At 46.0% G+C, this 18,029-nt stretch overlaps 1 protein-coding gene and 1 non-coding gene across 3 annotated transcripts; both read left to right on the top strand.

The window, feature by feature from the left end:
• The first annotated feature begins 3,289 nt into the window (after window positions 1-3,289).
• Window positions 3,290-3,453, top strand: LOC118088035 (U1 spliceosomal RNA). The gene has a single exon (XR_004692900.1). It is a non-coding gene; the product is annotated as a U1 spliceosomal RNA (small nuclear RNA).
• Window positions 3,454-4,217: 764 nt separating this feature from the next.
• Window positions 4,218-17,731, top strand: TRAFD1 (TRAF-type zinc finger domain containing 1). 2 transcript variants are annotated; one of them, XM_035120141.3, is made up of 13 exons: window positions 4,218-4,408; window positions 7,114-7,184; window positions 7,799-7,867; window positions 8,816-8,951; window positions 9,059-9,112; window positions 10,030-10,435; window positions 11,202-11,459; window positions 12,439-12,506; window positions 13,532-13,753; window positions 13,868-14,000; window positions 14,808-15,120; window positions 15,724-15,781; window positions 16,891-17,731. In XM_035120141.3, the coding sequence occupies exons 3-13, from the start codon at window positions 7,818-7,820 to the stop codon at window positions 16,936-16,938; spliced, it is 1,746 nt and encodes a 581-aa protein (XP_034976032.1). In that variant the 5' UTR covers window positions 4,218-4,408; window positions 7,114-7,184; window positions 7,799-7,817; the 3' UTR covers window positions 16,939-17,731. The 2 variants fall into 2 exon arrangements, with proteins under 2 accessions (XP_034976032.1, XP_034976031.1); XM_035120140.3 differs by having other exon boundaries at window positions 4,361-4,989.
• Window positions 17,732-18,029: the final 298 nt, after the last annotated feature.

Here is an 18,029-nt window from a genome sequence, read left to right on the forward strand (position 1 = left end):
TTATTAAGCTCTGAATTAAATTGATTTTTTCCATAACAAACTTAATAATGCATTTGGCAAGAACTTTCTATGGGAAAGCGTGCCTTGGTTTTGGAACACCTTGGTTTTGGAACAGACTTCGGGAACGGATTACCGCTAAGTTTGAGAACCAAAGTACCACTGTATATATAAATGAGCAAACCAGTGATATTTTAGGGAGTAGGCTAACAGGTGGGGCCCATGACTTACATCATAGGAGCCTACACAACACAAAACACTGTTGCTGTATGTAGGTTTTATTTTTATTTTATTTGTTTTTTTATCTTATATACATCCAGTTTTTTTCCGTAAATTTTTTTTGGGGGGGGGGCTTGTTTAGCTTATACAGTACGTAAATCCAGCACTGGAGGTAGGCCTCTCAGGGAGCTGAGAGTAGATTTGAACCCAGGCATGAGGCAGGCAAAGAGGAGGCAGCAGCAGACCCATCTTAGCCTTCCCTGCCGCCCCTTGATGAAGGAACAACTCACCAGGCGTGGTTGTTGCAGTAATGGCAGAAAGTTACCGGTATTTGGTGCTGTTGACCCAGGCGACGAACATTCAGCGTTGGTTTCCATGTTAGAAACTTGAGATAGGAACGCTAGGAGCTAAATGGCACCTTAAACCTAGGTTATGGGCTCTGCAATGGAGTGTCTAGGCGCGCTTTTTTTTGTTACAAGAATACAAAGCTGAAAATGAATGAAACACAGTTAAAACCTTATGTTCACTTTAGGTAAAGGTAAAGGGGCCCCTGGCCATCAGGTCCAGTCGTGTCCGATTCTGGGGTTGTGGCGCTCATCTCGCTCTATAGGCCGAGGGAGCTGGCGTTTGTCCGCAGACAGCTTCCGGGTCATGTGGCCAGCATGTCAAAGCTGCTTCTGGCGAACCAGAGCAGCACATGGAAATGCCGTTTACCTTCCCGCCGGAGCAGTCCCTATTTATCTACTTGCACTTTGATGTGCTTTCGAACTGCTAGGTGGGCAGGAGCTGGGACCGAGCAACAGGAGCTCACCCCGTTGCAGGGATTCGAACCGCTGACCTTCTGATCAGCAAGCCCTAGACTCTGTGGTTTAACCCACAGCGCCACCTGGGTCCCTATTATGTTCACTTTACACACGGTCTAGTCCAGGCATCCCCAAACTTCGGCCCTCCAGATGTTTTGGACTACAATTCCCATCTTCCCCACCACTGGTCCTGTTAGCTAGGGATCATGGGAGTTGTAGGCCAAAACATCTGGAGGGCCACAGTTTGGGGATGCCTGCTCTACTGCATTCCACCATACAGTAGAGCCTCATTAAATGGTATTGCATGCACACCCTTAAGTATTGTGGGGGGCTGGCAGGGGGTGCTTTGTGTCTGAGCTGGGATTTCTAAGGAGCAGTTTAACCCCTCCTCTTACACCACTGGATCTTTGGTCTCAGTTTGCATCTTGCACAGAATGAAAACTGAGGGTGCATTGTTAGCACCTGTGGTTTACTGCTGGATGCAGTCCTGCTACCATGTGGCGCTTAATCAGCAGCAGTTGGGTATTAAATTACAGCTGGAATTTCCTGCTGTAGCTTATTGCTTTTTTTCTTCAGCTTGAGTCAAAGGGAAATCCATAAAGGTTATTTATTAAATTAAAACTATTTCTAAAACCAAGGTGGTTTACAGGAAAACAATAAAGCACCAACATTACAGCATTAGTGTCAGCTGGAAACGGCCGTCAATGGTCTGGGAGCACCTGAGCAAAGAGAAACATTTTCAGCAGGCAATGGAAACATGCCCGTTAGTAGTTGCTATATTGCTGGGGGGAGGTAATTTCACAATGTGGGTGCATATTGCCCCTGATACGGACCTTGGCCATATGGACTAGTAGCCATTGACACCTTTCTGTGAATTTGTCAAATCCCAAATTAAAGCCATCCAGGCTCGTATTGGTCGCTAATCTTATAGTGTAACTACGGTATGTGCTGAGCAAATTAATGCCTCATTTTGTCTGCGCTAGTCCTTCCACATTTAGTTCTTCCACCTCTGGTTCTTGTATTATGAAAGAGGGTAGGGAGCCTCTTCCCCCATGCCATCTTTCCATTTTCTTCACATTGTGTATGTAATTTCATTGATAAACAGAAATACAAGGGAAAGATTATGATCGCCGCCTTCTTGAAGCTATATTGGCAGAAGAGGGGAACACAAGAGCTTTGCACTTGCTGCAGCTCATTCCTGTGGCGATGCAATGAAGACAACCAAACCAACTTTTATTTATTTATTTTGTTAAAAACCCCTTTGCATGAAGATCATGTAGTAGTTTACAACATAAAATAGGACACAAAATAAAGGATTATATGGCGGAAATGGGTAGCTTGGTCCCAAGTTGTTTTGCACTTCATATGTTGAAACAGCACTTTGAATTATGCTAACATTTTCTCATACCAGGGATCTTCCAAAAAGGAGAGGGTATGAGAAAACCCGGATTGGGAAGGCAGTGATTTGGGATGGATAGCAGGATGGATAAGTTTAAGTGCCAGTTGCTTTGACCTTATCCTGTATGCTATTTCTCTTAAGGCACTTCAGAACATCTGCACATCCACCAAAAAGGCATGGAAGGTGAATGGCCTGTCTGGTGGTGGATCTCCCACCAGTGGTTTTTGTAATGAGGGTGGGTGATTGAACAGGGAATGAGAAGCTCTTGGTGGCAGCTCTTTGTTACTTCTCTGCTGTGCAATAAAGAATTCAGTAGTAAAAGTTAAAATCAGAAATTGAGCTGGCAGAAGAGAAATTAAACAGTCACGTCCCCATCATAAAGCCCTGAGGTGCAACAAATCCAGCAATGTCCAAAAAATTGCAAGCACCAAATGATTGTATCCTAGCAACGAGCAAACCGTGTGCCTTCCAGCGCTGCTGAACTTCAACTCCCATCAGCCCCAGCCATCAGGGATGATAGCGATAGCAACTCGGGTTATAGGGACAGAGCGCTTTCTACAGGATGTGAGCAGAAAGAGATGCCTTAGCTCCACCTCATGGACTCTCAGTAGCAGGGACGCCCAGCCTGTGGGGGAGGCAACAGAGACGCAATCACGTATGTAAATATGCATGCCCTACAGCATTGTGGGAGAAACAGCCGGGGTGCAGACCGGGGGTTACAGGGCACCCCGAAACGCTAGACTGCCCAATGGGTCCCTGGGAGCACGGCTGCTTTACAGGATCGAGCTTACTGGGACTGCAGAATGGAGGTCGCTGTGTCCTTAGTAGGAGAGAGAATGAGGGCCAGGAAGCGCTCTTGCCGTTTCAATTCATACTTACCTGGCAGGGGAGATACCATGATCACAAAGGTGGTTTTCCCAGGGTGAGGCTCATCCATTGCACTTCGGGTGTGCTGACCCCTGCGATTTCCCCAAATGCGGGAAACTCGACTGCATAATTTGTGGTAGTGGGGGACTGCGTTCGCGCTTTCCCCTGTATTCTGTGGTTCAAAAAATAGAAAATACCGTAGTTGTTGCTGTTAGCTTCATAGTTTCCATTTCTGGCAGTTACTTGTAGTAGGTCTTGTTTTAGCTAAGCTTTGTTTTCTATGGAATTCAAGTTGTAAAATATCAAAGTACAATATCAGCAATAAAAATGCTATTAAAATTTGTACAGTACCTAGCACAGTCCATTACAATTCGTAGAAGGGATGTTCGCCTGACGCCTTTGTCTTTGGGTGCCGAGCAAAAAACATTCCTTTTGCCCCATGCCTTGGGCTAATTAAACAATCTATGCCTTGCCCTTTTAAACTGTGGGAGGGTACTGGTTTTTACTATGTTATGCATTGTATTAAGAGAGGGGTATTGCCTCTGGTGGGGTACACATCATGTTCCGTTTGGGATAGTTTGTGCATTCTGAACTCAGCTCTCACCAGTAAAAGCTGTCAGCATGCTAGTGGTGCAGCCATAAATCTTCTAGCACATTTGCAAAGCTAGGCAGGGTCCGGTATGGTTTCCAATTGGAGGTGAAACTGCCTGTTGAGATTCTTGCATTGCAGGGGGTTGGACTAGATGACCCTCAGGGTCCCTTCCAGGCCAGCTTTATAATTCTGACTCTATGACAGCAGCCACACCCCCAGAAACGGCTTCAACTGGCCTACTAAACCAAGTGACGGCAATTGATGTTTCACAACCCTTCAGTGAGTCAATTGGGGACTTTCCCTGCATGCGAAGACAGGCTGTGTCTTCTAAAAAAAACACACCTTAGTCAGCCCAAACGAAAAGCCCGCAAAAGCCCTGCTGGTCTGACCAGCGTCACGTTCTCGCAGCGCGGCCAACCAAGCGCCTGCCGGGAACAACGCGGGGGCGGGAGTGGGAACGAGAAGAATATCCCGGTCAAGGGCAGAGGCAGCTGGAACCTGGAACAGGAGCAGACGCTTTCACTTTCCCAGGTAGGAAATCAAGGGGAAGAGGCGCAAACCATCTTCCCGAACAGCGCTCCCCGACACGCGGCTGCTCCGCATTCTGCCCTGCTCGAACAGTGCGATTACCAAGCCTGCCTGCGAAAGGGCGCCGCTCCGCGGGAGAGGCGGTAAATGCGCTCCGGCGCCTCGGGATTCCCCTCCGGCGACTCTCCCTGCCGCCGGCCAATCAGGAGTCAGGGCGAAAGGAAAAGGGCACGGAGCGCGCTGTGACGTCACCCGGCCGGAGCCGGGAGCGGCGGCTGAGGGTGCGGAGGGGGAGGAGCAAAGAGAAACTGGGAGGCGGGACACCCACCTCCACGTGATTAACGAGCACCCTTACGGGCCAATCGGGAGAGCGGTAGGATGAAGCGGGTCCGTTTGGCAGGTCCGTCGGCCAATAAGAGCTCGGAGCAGGCCAACCGGCGAGGCGCCGCCGCCCAATCGCGATCCGGAGGGCGGGTTAGGAAGCGCTGAGGCGGCTTCGGGATCCTGCCTGGGTTTTGTGAGGGAAGCGGGTTGAGGCGGAGAAGAAGTGGAAGGAGCGGCCGAAGCCCATGAGGGAAGCATTGGTGGGTATCTGCCTCCCTCCGGGGCTGGAAATGGGGCCCCTCTGCGAGGAAATGTGGGGAGGGGCGCCGGTGTTTGTGCGTTTTTAAGACCCTCTTAATGCTCCGGTTGGGAGTCGCTTCAAACTCCCTTTCAGTTTTGTTCTCTAATGTTTTCACCTGCCCCGGGACCTTAAGGACGAAGGGCGGGCCACGCTATTGCTATTATACATATTCAAATCATTTTAATAACATTTTTCGAATGTTTTAATTGTGGGTTGTTTTTTACTGCAACCCCATTATTTTGTTCTTTTGTCAAAGCGCTTTACATCAGGCGGTGTATAAACTTTATGCAATAATTAAAATAGTCTGCATTGTTCTATGATGATTTTATTCTATTCGATTATTAAATTAATATACTGTCCTTCATACATATTAATATAAATTAATATACCGCCCTTCATTATTTGAGGGCATCCTTCTGCCTCCCCCCCCCCCAAAAAAAATCCCAACCACTTTAACACCACTTTTAATTTCCTTGGAGAAAAAGGTGAGTTATAAATACAATATGTATTTATCACTCTCATCCTCCTGCCCTTCTTCAAATGGGGCTTAGGGGTCTCTCTCCTTTGCCTACTTAGTGCACAACAGCCTCTCTCTCCCTTGAACGCCCAGAACAAGAGGCTGCTTATTGGAGAACCGGTTGGCAAAGCAACTGTGCATAGCAAAGCTACAAGCTCTGGCTAAAAAGTGGGTGGAGTCTTTGCTCCAGCCCATAATAATTGGGGAGAGTGTTTTCGACCCATTACTACAACTTAAAAATATAAAAAAAATACGACCACCGTATGAGGAGGGACGCTAGGCTATGCGGTTGCTGACCCGCCAGAGGCTGCTGAGTGAGCTGCTTGTCCCTAAGTAGGGATCTGGCCCCAGCTCGCCCTCTCCTTGGTTTGACACCTGTGTAGTGTTGCTGTTGTAAGTTTGTCTCATTTATATTCTGCTCAGAGGCAGATATGCTTACGTGGGGTAGGCTAGGTTGAGAGGAAGTGACTGATATAAGGCCAACCGAATCCCCTTCCTGGCTGAGGCTGGGATTGCTAGTTATGCAAGCTGTATTGTGTATTGGGACTCCTTTACGGAGTGGGGGAGAAGAGTTAGGATCAGTGTGCTGGAGTGGAGATGTCCACCCGCCCTGCTTTCAGCTTGGGTGAGTCTAAGGTTGCCTCCCCAACCCCCAAACTAACCTAGAAGGGGTGATGGGGAGAAGCCCTTCTCTAAGGCAGAAGAGTTTTGATACTACTCTCTCTGTGTGGTTTTTCTAAAAAATGTTTTCTGTTTCTCACCACACACAAATTGGGTGTGTATTCTTTGTCAATTTTATTTAAAAGCTTTATTTCTGTTAGGTACCTGTCGCTGAACAATCCTAAGCATGTTTACTAAGAAGGAAGTTCCATTGTATTCAGAGGGAGTTGCTCTCTAGTAAGCATGTGTAGGATTGCGGCATTAAACTGTGGAAGGCAGTATCCCGTATGTTGTTAAAAGATAATAACAGATTCTTCTCCTGTAACTATATAGTATGTGCAAAGCACTCTTAACTGCCATAAAGTGTTGCTGTAATGAAAAATATTAAGCGTTTATATAGCACTTAGTGTATTGTACAACAAGGTAGTAGGCTGCTTGTTGTTACTACTTGCCTCCAAAGAAACAAACATGATGTCCAGTTTTCTCACTTCCAACTCTTGTAAATACAGGGTGGTGATGGTGCCAGATTTCTGCCCTTCTGTGACAGCTAGTGGCTAAACAGGAGACGATGTATTTGGGGAAGAAGTTGGGTCTGTGAGAGAGGGTTCGCATTTGGTCATCCTCTCTGGCAGAAGAGCTGCATGGGGTGAATATTGATTCCACCTATACATAATGCACACCTACCAAAGATCCTGAGCATATTTAGCCCTTGAGCACACATCCCCTCTCTTTTCACAATGGTTTGAGATACCCATCTCCAAAAGTAGGTATGGGGATTATGGTTCCTGGTTGAGGGTGGGTCTATTGTAGTCTCCTGACTTAAAATATTTGCATTCCCAATAATTTCTTTTCAAATGTACAGGAAAGTGTCACAAAAGTACATTTTGCTTTCCCCTACCCTTTTAGAGTCACTGAGGATCTGATCAGTTGCCTTCACTCCGAGTTCTGTACTGCTCTTTTTAGTCAGCTCATCTCAGGTAAGCTGCCTGGGGGTTTTCTTTCAAACTGGTGTGTTTTAAAATGCATGCTACTTCTGGAAGTATCTTGTGCTTCACATTTCACAAAAGAGGACAGAGTTGCCATATGACACAGTCTCCTCATCCTTCAGCATAAACACAAGGCTAGGCATGGAGGAGGAGACCTAGCTGAGGGGAGAGTGAGAGAATTCCTCATGCACCTCATAGAGTTCTAGAAGGTTCAGTGACAATGGTCCATGCAGAACTATGTCGAGTCTATGGAAAAGAACGATGGATTTGTCAATGTTTGTGCTATTTCTAAAAAAAGAAATGTTGCCACTTTCCTTCCAACTCTGTGTGAAAGCATAAATTGGCAAGCAGTGATGAGACTCACAGCTCTGTCAGCGTGTCTGTGTTTCCTTTAAGCTTGTGGGCTTCAATGAGATGAAATTGGTTTCAGGGCAATTATGCTGTCAAAAGGGCTGTTTGACTGCTGCTTAAACTCTTGGGACAAGAAGGGATCCTGCTGGTAAGCACTAGGGGAGCCCTCTGTGAAAGGGATTCTGAGTAGGAAGGGAATGAGTAAGCATGCTTGGGAAACGAAAGATAGTGCCCTTTTTTTCTCCCCTCCTTAGTTCCTTGAACAGCAGGGCGATGGCTGCCGTGGTGGAACAGGAAAGTGAAACCCAACTGTGCAGCAATTGGTAAGAAAGGAAACTTGTTTGTTTCAGTAACTGCCAACTCTGTGTATGCAATTAGGTTGGTTGATTAGCTCTGTTTCAGAACCATTGTCTAATTTATCATGTTTATTTTACTTGTTTTAGTAAACAAAGCTAAGAACTTGGAAGTTGTCATCCTTGCCTAATATTTATTTGCAATTGGCATCCATTCACTGCTGCTAATGAACATGTGAAATGGAAAATTTTCAGCAGGAAAAATAATTTAAGAAATACTGTTTCCCAATCTGGGGTTGTTGTTTGTTTCTTCTCAACAAGCCACGATTGGTAGCCTATCTTAAGCAAATATTCATATTGGTTTATGGATTGTAGCTGGCTAGGGAGAAACAAACTGTTCCCTGATTTGGAAATAACAACAAATCATGGCTTTCTTATTTTCATACTTGCACTAACTGGAGCGATTGTGCAGTATGCGTACATATGCTGCTCCTTCATGGTAAACCACAAGAAGCCAGAAACCCTCACTTATGGTTGTGTGAGTGCTAAAGCAGATGGGGGCAGCAGCGGTTATGGTGGAGGATGGGATCAGTGCAGCTGACTAAGGAGCTGGTGTGTAATAGTGGCTTTTCTCTCCTTCACTCTCTGGAGATATGAGCTTTGTCTCCTGAGAGAACATCCCTGCTGGTCCATGAAAGGGGGAATGGATTGAATAGTGCCCAAAAGACTGAGCTGAGGACTGCAAAATCTCTTGCTGCCATATGCTCACTCTGTGGACTGTGGCTGCAGCTTCAGTGCCATGCAGATGGCAATACAAAGTACATACTGGCTGACCTTGCAGGGTTTGCTTGGGTTAGCTTTCAATTTAAAAAAAATCATTTCTTTTGCACCTTCCTCACCCAGCAGCTCTACTCCAAATCAGTGTTCTAAACCGCAAGTCCCTGTTATCTTTTGCACCTTGTCCATTTTTGTTTCCAGCAAAAAAGAAATTCCTGCGGCAAACTTCACCATCCATGAGATCCATTGCAGTCGAAACATAGGGGTATGTCATATCTGCAAGGAGTCTTTCCCAAAATCGGAAATGAGGAGCCACCAGGAGCTGGAGCACACGCAGGTGACAAGCAGCCTCTTTTCCCCATTTATAAACGGCTTCTCCCTGGTAGGTGGGTTTAATCACAAACCCTGTACTGGTTTGTGTGTCTGTTTGTTTTTCAATCTTAGGTTGTCTGTAAGTGCAGCATGAAGATGGACAGTGGTCTTTTGCAGGAGCATGTGGTTAGTAAGCATATCATTGACTTGTCTTTGCTGGATGATGCAGGGCGGGACTAGCGAAAACTGCAAGGAGTGCATTGTGTGTGTGAGCCTTCAAGCTAGTATTTTTTTTAAAAGGCACTTGCACGTGGTTCCTTCTGGAGAGCAGCAATCACAAGCAGGGGAGCTTTTCGTAAACAGGAAGAGAGTTTGCGGCATAGTGCAGGATCCAGGCTCTTCCCTACAGAGGAGAAGGGTCCAGAGATGAGCTTCAGAGCTAGCTGCTGGTATATGGCAGCTTATGTGCCTATTAAGGCCTGCTTCTCTGGGTTGGCATTTTTACCAACCTGCACTATGGCCCCACCTAGTGCTTTTTTTTCTTTTTTAAAAAAAAGTTTAGGGGTACTCTCATTTTGACTCAGGAAAACCACCATTTTATAGCTTCAGTTGGGAAAAATAAATACAGTAAATGGACAAAAGTATAAAGATTCACAAAATGTTTAGGGGTATGTGTACCCCTGCCTTCCCCCAGAAAAAAAGCACTGGCCCCACCTAACTCAATATTAAAAACCCATTTCTAAAACGGAGGTTGTAAAGCAGCCGTGTGTTGTGGATTGTGTGACTACACTAGTGTGGCACACTAAAGCCAAGGGGTGAGATTGCAGCTCGCTCTTGGGATTTATTTTGCCATGCATTCACCCTAATGGTCTCTGGCCCCTTGCAAGTCTGATTCAGTGCCCTTGATAAACTGATACTGGTATTCACAAAGCAAATGCAGCTCCTTTACACCATCCTAATTGTGCAGGCAAGCTGGCTTCAGGATGTTAAAATTCCATGCTTGTTCCTTTGGCCTGTGCTGGCTGAGGCTGATGGCCAGACAAATGCAAAGAGGTTGCTCAGATGACGACCTTATGCACAATTTCCTTGCTGTCTTACCATAGGCTGCAGAGTGCCCCTTGCGCCCCGTGGCCTGCCAGCACTGCGATATTGAGCTTGCATTCAACAAACTCCAGGACCATGAGGACTACTGTGGCGCTCGAACTGAGCGATGTAGCAGGTGCAGCCGCAACATTCTGCTCAGAGATCTGAAGGAGCACCCTGAGGACTGCAAGAGGGAGGCTGAGGAAGCAAGAGTCGGCCAAGCCCGGCCCTGCTTGAACTCCGAACCAGTTTTGCATAGCGTTCAGACAGTCAGGAATGTCCTCCATCCAGACAACTCTGCACGATCCCTGCCAAGGTTGAGCCGGTTTCCTGAAAGTAGGCTTTATAACTGTCTCTCGGGTGACCAGCTGCCCAGTGAGCGCAACAGAAGGAACATTGCTCTATCGCAGCCAGATCAGAATCAAGGTAATGTCAGCAAATGTTCACTTTTAAAAAGAATACTTGGCATTTTACAATGTGCCCCCTCCCTCACACGTTAGTGTTCAAGAGTGCATTCTCGGTTAATTGAATCTAACCTTTCTGTGCCCTTTTTCCCAGTGGCAAAAACCCTTCCCAAATTTTCATGCTTTCATGCTGTGTCCTAAATTTTATCCTCTCTGGAAATGTTTACATGGGATTGTTTAAATTCCAGCAGCAGTCATTTTATTACTGCTGGAAAATCCTGCTGCTGTTTCCTGGCAGCTAGGAGGGAGAAAAGTTGGCCATGCTGGCAGTTCCAAGGTGTAATGACTTCAGCCTTCTGGGGCAGAAACTCTGTTGGGTAGCTTCATCATAGTTCAAGGACGCATTCCAGCCAGGGACAACGACTCCAGGAGAATGCAGAGGGGATGTGGTGTGTAGGGATAATCCAGAGGATGAGCTAGGGAGGCTTAGACATATGTCCCCCAGGCCTAAGGTTCTCCCCCACCCTGTTGGCACAGCACAATTGGTGTATTGCAGATGCTCAAATGACCTCTCTTTAGGGGGTATTGGCTCTCCTCCTCTGCCTTGCTTTCTTGAAATACAGTTTCCAGCAACCTTTTTGCATGTTGTGAAAAATGTAAGCCCATTTTTGGGTATGTTGTCCTGATCTTTTTACAAATGGAAGGTCAGGCAATGATCATGATGATGGTAAAGATCAAGGTAGCACTGTCTTTGTTTCTAATATTTGGTTATATTTTGTCCCATGAAGTCCACCTGGAAAAGATGACAGCCCCCTTGCCTTTTGGTGGAGAGCCAGATTGCAACCTGGATTACCTGCTGGCTCTTAGCTTGCAACAGGAAAACAGCTCTCATGAGCACAGTGGCACACAGATCCGGAGGGATCTCTGGAAAAATATCTGCTCCGCCAGAGCTAAAGCAGCTGAGGACTTTGTTGACGCAAATGACCCCGGTATCTTCTCTGGGGGTTTGCTGGCACCTGCTAATCATGCTTTAAACAGGCCCAAAGGTAAGTAAACATTTGCTGTTGCTCAGAATCATTGGTTGAGGTGCTGTGATGTTATGAAACGGTTGCAGGCCGAACCTATCAAGAAAATGTTGTAAAGGTTTTGACTTCTGTGAGGGGTGCAAAAGTGATGCCAGGGTTGGAAGAGGAGGACCTGAGGGCAGGAGGGGCTCTGTGTTCTCAGAAGGGAGAGGCGAGATTGCCTGTGTTTTGTTGGCGTAATTTTGTCTTTTAGTGCTGCTTGTAATATATATTTTTATATAACATTCCCCCCCCAAAGTATTTGTTGTGTGCTGATGTGGTTCTAAACTGCTCTCAGACTCGTCTTGAAAAATGGCATGCACATTTATTTATTTAATTTTGTAGAGGTGCTGGAAGGACTTTAAGTTGAGATTTTTTACCGACTTGCCCCCATCTTCAGCATTGTGGAAATTACTGTGTGGGAAATCTCTTGATTTCTGCACAGATAATGAAAATAGGGCCTTAAGTAATGGGGGTGGAGGGTGGGATGAATGGAGAAGTACTGAGAATCACTTTTTTTTCTGGAATGAGATGGAACTTCTTGACCTTGAGCAGAGGGAGCTTGAGTTTGTCAAAGGCTCTCGTGAAATCCCCCAACCTAAAGAATGCTCCAAGTACAGTATTCTGATCCTTCCTTCCTTCTTCTTCTTTTTACTGAAGTGCCCTGAAGTTAACTTTTTGCATCAGAGAGTTAATTTACTAATGTGGCTAAATGTTTGGACTTTAGCTCTGTAGAGCTGGATGAGGTCTATTCTCTGCGGCAGATTTGCTGGCTGCCACAAGGTAACTCATTATCAGCCAGTGGACTTTATAAAATGGCAGGAACAGTCACCTGGCTGCTCGGGCGTTCAACAGAGGGTTGTGTTTGTATAGTGCCTTGCACGTGAGTGTGACTGATAGAAATTCCAAAGAGGAGGCAGCTAGATGAGTTATGTAACCTTGTCCTTCCTTTCTTTTGCAGCTGAAACACTGCTGCCTTGTGAGTTTTGTGAGAAGCTGTTCCCGGAGGAAGATCTAATCCTTCATCAGGTTTTGTATATATCACATATTTTTTTTCATGCTGTTAGAAAGGGGAAATTAGCAGATAGGCCAGGTGGTCCTTTCTTATGGCTTCCCCAGTGCACTGAAGACAAAGTTGGGTAGTTCATGACAACTGGGCCAAAGCTATAGCTGCCATCTACTATCTGGTTTGGAAAGAGGTTTGTCTATCTGTTCCCCTTGTGTTCAGATGCCTCTTGGTGCAATGGTTCACGAGATGGAGGAGCCAGTTTTCGTCTTGTGTTTGGATACTGTTGGATACCATTTTAAATCCAGTTGGTGGACTGAACCATTCCAAGCTGCACTGATTTGGACAACTCTTGAAGATACTGTTGCCCATTTTGGCACGGTGGTTCCTGAGCTTGAGGACCAGATTTTGGTCTATGTTTGGATACCAACAGTTGTCCACCAAGATTACAGTTTTCTGGCTGCAGGGAACATACTGGCAAAGTAGCACCAAGCAGGATTAAACCCTCCTACAGTGTGGTTTGGGGAAGAGATGCAATCTCTCCTTCCTCCTCCCAACCATATAGGGTTGAAAACGTTGGCAACAATATCGCAAGAGGCGTCCTAACACATAGAGAACAGTCAGACAAACCTCTTTTCAAAATATAAAGTATTGTATTATACTTCTAGTGACTGAGTGTTTTTAGTTGTCAACTGAAGTGTCTGAATTATCGCCTTCAGAGACACTGTCATGAAACAAATCTGCGTCTTTCAAAAAGCATTCTGTGAGGCTTTCTCCCCAAATTATCTAGATTAGTAGATGATGCAAAATAGAAACAGCAAACTCTCTTATTATGATTGGAAGCAAAAGGGGTGTGTATAATCTCATCTTTAAAAGCAGATATTTCTGATAGTAACTGAAAAGCCGTGTCTGTTCATGGGAGTCACCTGTCCTGTTATAACTTTGCTGGCTGTTTCTGATATGCTTGCTTGCCTTGTGTTGTGTTGTGGGGATCTCTAGAAGGAAACTAATTAATTTCCCCCCACCCCTTCCATTTTCTATGTAACAGACTGGCTGCAATCCTGTCAGCGCTTTGGCATCCTTCAGCAAGAGAAGCTCTTTTGTCCCTCAGGCTGAACGTCTTCAGGATCTCTGGGAACAGCTGCAGAGCAGTCAGTCTGCTGGAAGCAGGGAAACTGTTCCTCTGCTGCATGACTCTTCCAGCAGCCTCATGCTCCCTTGCGAATTCTGTGGCGTCCAGCTGGAAGAAGAGATCCTCTTCCATCACCAGGTACGGAGAGCTTGCTTTCAGTTTGTCGCTTGTGGCGGGTGTGCTTGCAGGCAAGCCAACTCACTCCTTCTTTCGGAAGGGCCCCCAAATAACCAGCTTTGTTTATTGATCCAGGACCAGTGTGACCTGCGTCCAGCCACTGCCCCCTCAATAGGAAGAGCCCCATCACAGCAAGGGACTCTGGCTGTGGATAACTTGGAGAGAACACGCTCGCCAGATCTGCCTAGAAGACGGATCCGGCATCAAGGTATTGTCACTGGCAAGCCAAGCAGGTTCTCAGGTTAAGAGCTCAGGAGAGCAGAGGAGGAGAGCCTGCTTTGCTGCCCGCAGCAGGACAGTTCTGGAAATGGGGGATGATCCGACTCATGTTTGTCAAAGGGCATCTATGCACCTCATTTGCAGAGACTTGCCATTTCATTGCACTGCAGTAGAGTAATATGCAGGATTGTTCCTGCTTACTGTGGTGCTTGGTGTATCTCTATACTTGCAGCCAATGGACATGCAACCCTTTGGATTAAAGCCCAGAGGATTAAATTTTCAAGGAGTTGATCTTGTATAGTGAGGCAGCACCTGTGCTTTGGAACATCCTGCTTAATTGATATTAGGCAGGTGCCCTCACCGTATTGGTTTGGATGCCTGTTAAAAGCATTTATTTCATCAAGTCTACCCAAACATATGAATTTGTTACGTAGATTTGTTTTAAAAGTTTTACTGATTTTTTATCTTAATTTATTGTTTTATGTAAGTTTTTCAAAAGCTTTGTAGATTTTAGCTCTTGTTTTTATCTAGTTTTTTGTTTTTAATTATGCACCACCTAGATGACTCTTCAATTAAGTGCTTTATAATTCTTTCTAAATAAAATTCTCAGTGGCTGGACAGTGCTGCTGTTCATCCTCTCCGAAGATGAACGGTTTGTTGGCTGTAGTGCCTGGGGCAGTTTAAACCAGCCTGTGCAGCTAGTTCAGGTCATCTCTTTGGGCCAGATCCAGCCTGCTCCATATCTGTGGCCATGTCTCTCCAGCACAGTTCCTCACTTTCTTTTTTCCTGCTTCAGGGGAAATCTCACCTCAGTACCTTGAGGAGTTCAGGCCGCAGAAGTCTCCCCACCCCATCAGAGGGAATCCCTCCCGCAACAATCTGGTGGCTGCCAGACACATTCAGCAGGCCCCTCCCAACAACACAAGAGATGACAATCTTGGGCCTTCAGAACGAGGCAAACCCAAGGAGCTGGGTATTGGTGGTGGTGGTCGTGAAAGAGTGCTGAGTGACCATGCAGCTGTCCCCCTCCCCACCAGACGCTGTCCCTTCTCCGTCTCTCCTAGTGGTTATGTGCCCAGCTTCCCTGTCACAGTTCCAGCTCGGCCCAGGTAGATGCTCATTGCTTGAGGAAGGGGCTGTTTATCTTGTTATCAAGCTACAAATCTGTTTCTTGCATGTAGGTTAATGGCAGAACCAAATTCTCTGTAGTACAGAACTTCCTGGTCTGAATCTCCTCCCACTTCCTCCCATTGGCAGGACCATGTGGAGGTGGAGGTGTTTGAGTCCTGCTTGTTCCCCACTAACTGGTCTTGAGAGGAGCTGTGCTCTAACTTCTGTGCAGCATCCAGGGCTTCCTCTGTTCGTGGGGGCTTTTGCTCAGGTGGTTTTTGACTGGAGGCAGTAGCAGCTCCTCTGTGATCTCTTGAAGAGGATGCTAGTTCTTAAGAGTTTCAAAGACTTTCTTGTTACAGTGTGCACTTCATTGATGTGCCACTCTTGACCACTAATTAAAGGACTGTTTGGTAGATTTGTTTTAGGATTTTGTAACAAAACAAAACTACAAATCTTGAACTACCTTGGGAGGCTTGAGTCCTGAAAGGCATGTTAGAAACCTTTTAATAAAGTTGCTTAATAATGTTGAAGTGAAGGAAGTTTTAGATTACAATGGCAAATGTTGTCTTACCTCTGTCTCTCTCCCCCTTCTCCCACAGCCTGAGAAGAGAAGGTGTCAGGAGTCCTACTAGCCCTTCCCATTACAACAACACCAAGGTAAGAGCTGTGGCAGGCTCCAGTTCTCTCTTCAGGCTCATGGTTCTCTGCCAGAGTTCAAATAATCAAAACTCCTGTGCTGACGCACATACATTTTTAGGGCTGTCACCCTAACCCAAAGAAATCATAGGTAGCATTCCTAAGGTGGAAGCAAAAACCAGAGGTGCTTCCCAAACTGCCTCATCCCAAAGGCCCGTTTGCAACAATTTTCTCCCCTGTTGATGAGAGGCCATTTCCCTCCCATTGGGAATTATGGGAAGAAAATCGGAGGGAGAGATGGAGGCCAGCTCCTGAGCTGCTCTAAATCTCTGCATGGGTTGGGAGTGTGTAGGGCAATTCAGTTAGCTTTGGATCCAAGCTCTTCCCTAGTTGTCGTCCTCCTTGGTCCTGTCTGCATCAGTTCTGAGACCAGTTGGAAGAGTTTGGGGTTTCTATAGGGGCTGAGAGGAGAGATTCAACATCAGTGAAGAAGACCCAACATATCCTAGGGGCCGTATGATTGCAGTCCCAGTTGATCAAATTAGTTAAATCAATTGCTTGCTTCTACATAAATGCACATACAAGTAGGACAAGAAAAAAAGCATACTTTGTTTCAGATGTTATATTTCTGAATATTGTGTGCCATTTTAGAGGCATTCCTCTCTGTGTGAATGTGAAGAGTGCCTCTCTTAAGCAAAAAGGAATGAAAGTGCCCTTTTAGTGTGTTGAAGCTTTATCAAAGTCTGCAGCCACATATTCTGCCTCTGGAAGTCTTGAAGGGGACACTGAAGCTATCTTGTCTTTCAATCATCTGTCTTCTGTAGTCTTTCCAACACTGGACCTATGCACTCAATCATACCTTTACAACTATGAGGGGCAGTAGCTTGCTCATTTTTAAAATGCAAGTTGAGATCTGTGCCATCGTATCTTACTTTCTGTATGATTTTTCTGGACTCCCATAGAACCAGGACATGGCTGTGCATGTGCTTTGAAGTTTGAGCTGTAGTTCTGACAAGGCAATGCTACAGAACTTCTGAATGGGGGGGGATTCTAGTTGATTGCAGATTGCTCTGTCTCCTCCTGTCTCCTCCTTACTGCCCTCCTTCAATTCCTGCCATTCTCTTTCGCAGGTGAAATCGTGGCAAGCTGAATCAGACTACCCAGACAAAGAGCAATAGGGAAAGGGCCTTCCCAGGGCAAGTGGGTTTGCCTCTGCCTCTGTTCCCGCATAAGGTCTGGCTGCAGTAGGGTTGGTTTCAGTGTGACACTGATTTAGCAGCGGGGGGTGGGGAGAGGGATAGGGAGGAGGGTGATCATACCACAGCTGCAGGCCAGAGAAGTGGTGGCAGGAACCCTTCTCTCCTGATTTAGGACTGCTTTTTTAAAAAAATGTGCAATGTCCTTGTGCTCTGAGGTAAGGGCCAGGGTGTGTGTCTGGGTGGGATGGGATGGGGGGTTAGATTCAAATGTGTCCTATAGTAAAAACAACTGAGCTGAGTGTCTCGTAGAAGTTTTGCTTAAAATGCTCAGCCTTGAGGTGTTGTCCGCGTGCAGCGCAGTTAATGACACATGGGATTGTGTGTTTAGACTTGTGGCTGGCCTAGCAGCTACCAGGCAAGTAAGGCCTTGTGAGGAAGCCTGGGTTGCTTGCTGCTTTGGCTTAAGCTCAACCTATTGGGCTTCTTAACCTGTTCTTTTGGTGCTCTAACTGCACTTGGCAATCTATTTCCCCAGTCAGGAGTGTGTAACCAAATGGGAGGAAGAGGAAACACAGGGAAAAGCCATAACATTTCATTGTTCTGCCTCTGTGTGTATATATATAGCCTATCTTTAATACCAGAAGTGCCCAGTTTCATTTCTGTAAAAACAACAGCAAAACCAAGGCAGGCTTCTGTTCATTCTCTTTATGCTGATTATTCTACTATACTGGAGACTGTCTCAAATTTCTTGTAATAAACTTTGTATCTCGTTGTTCTTGTGTCCTGTGCAGTAGCAGAGTTTTTTGTCATCCTCCACCTTTTTTAACTCTGCTTCAAAATTTACTGTATAGATGGAGATTTGAACTCAAAACCTATTTCCCGCCATAAGTACTGTTTTGTTAGTTGCCACATATGAAAATATAAACCAGAGGAGCAGTTTCTCAAACTGCAGCAGTCACTGCTGTGTCCTCATGTGACCCACTGCTCCATCACTTGCCCTGCAAAGGGGTGTATGGTCTCTGCCTGAGTTACATCATTTAACAAGATCCCTTGAAATGGTGGGCTGGGCT

Source organism: Zootoca vivipara, chromosome 6 (assembly GCF_965207765.1).
Source record: "Zootoca vivipara chromosome 6, rZooViv2.hap1.1, whole genome shotgun sequence".
In the NCBI taxonomy this organism is placed as follows: Eukaryota; Metazoa; Chordata; class Lepidosauria; order Squamata; family Lacertidae; genus Zootoca; species Zootoca vivipara.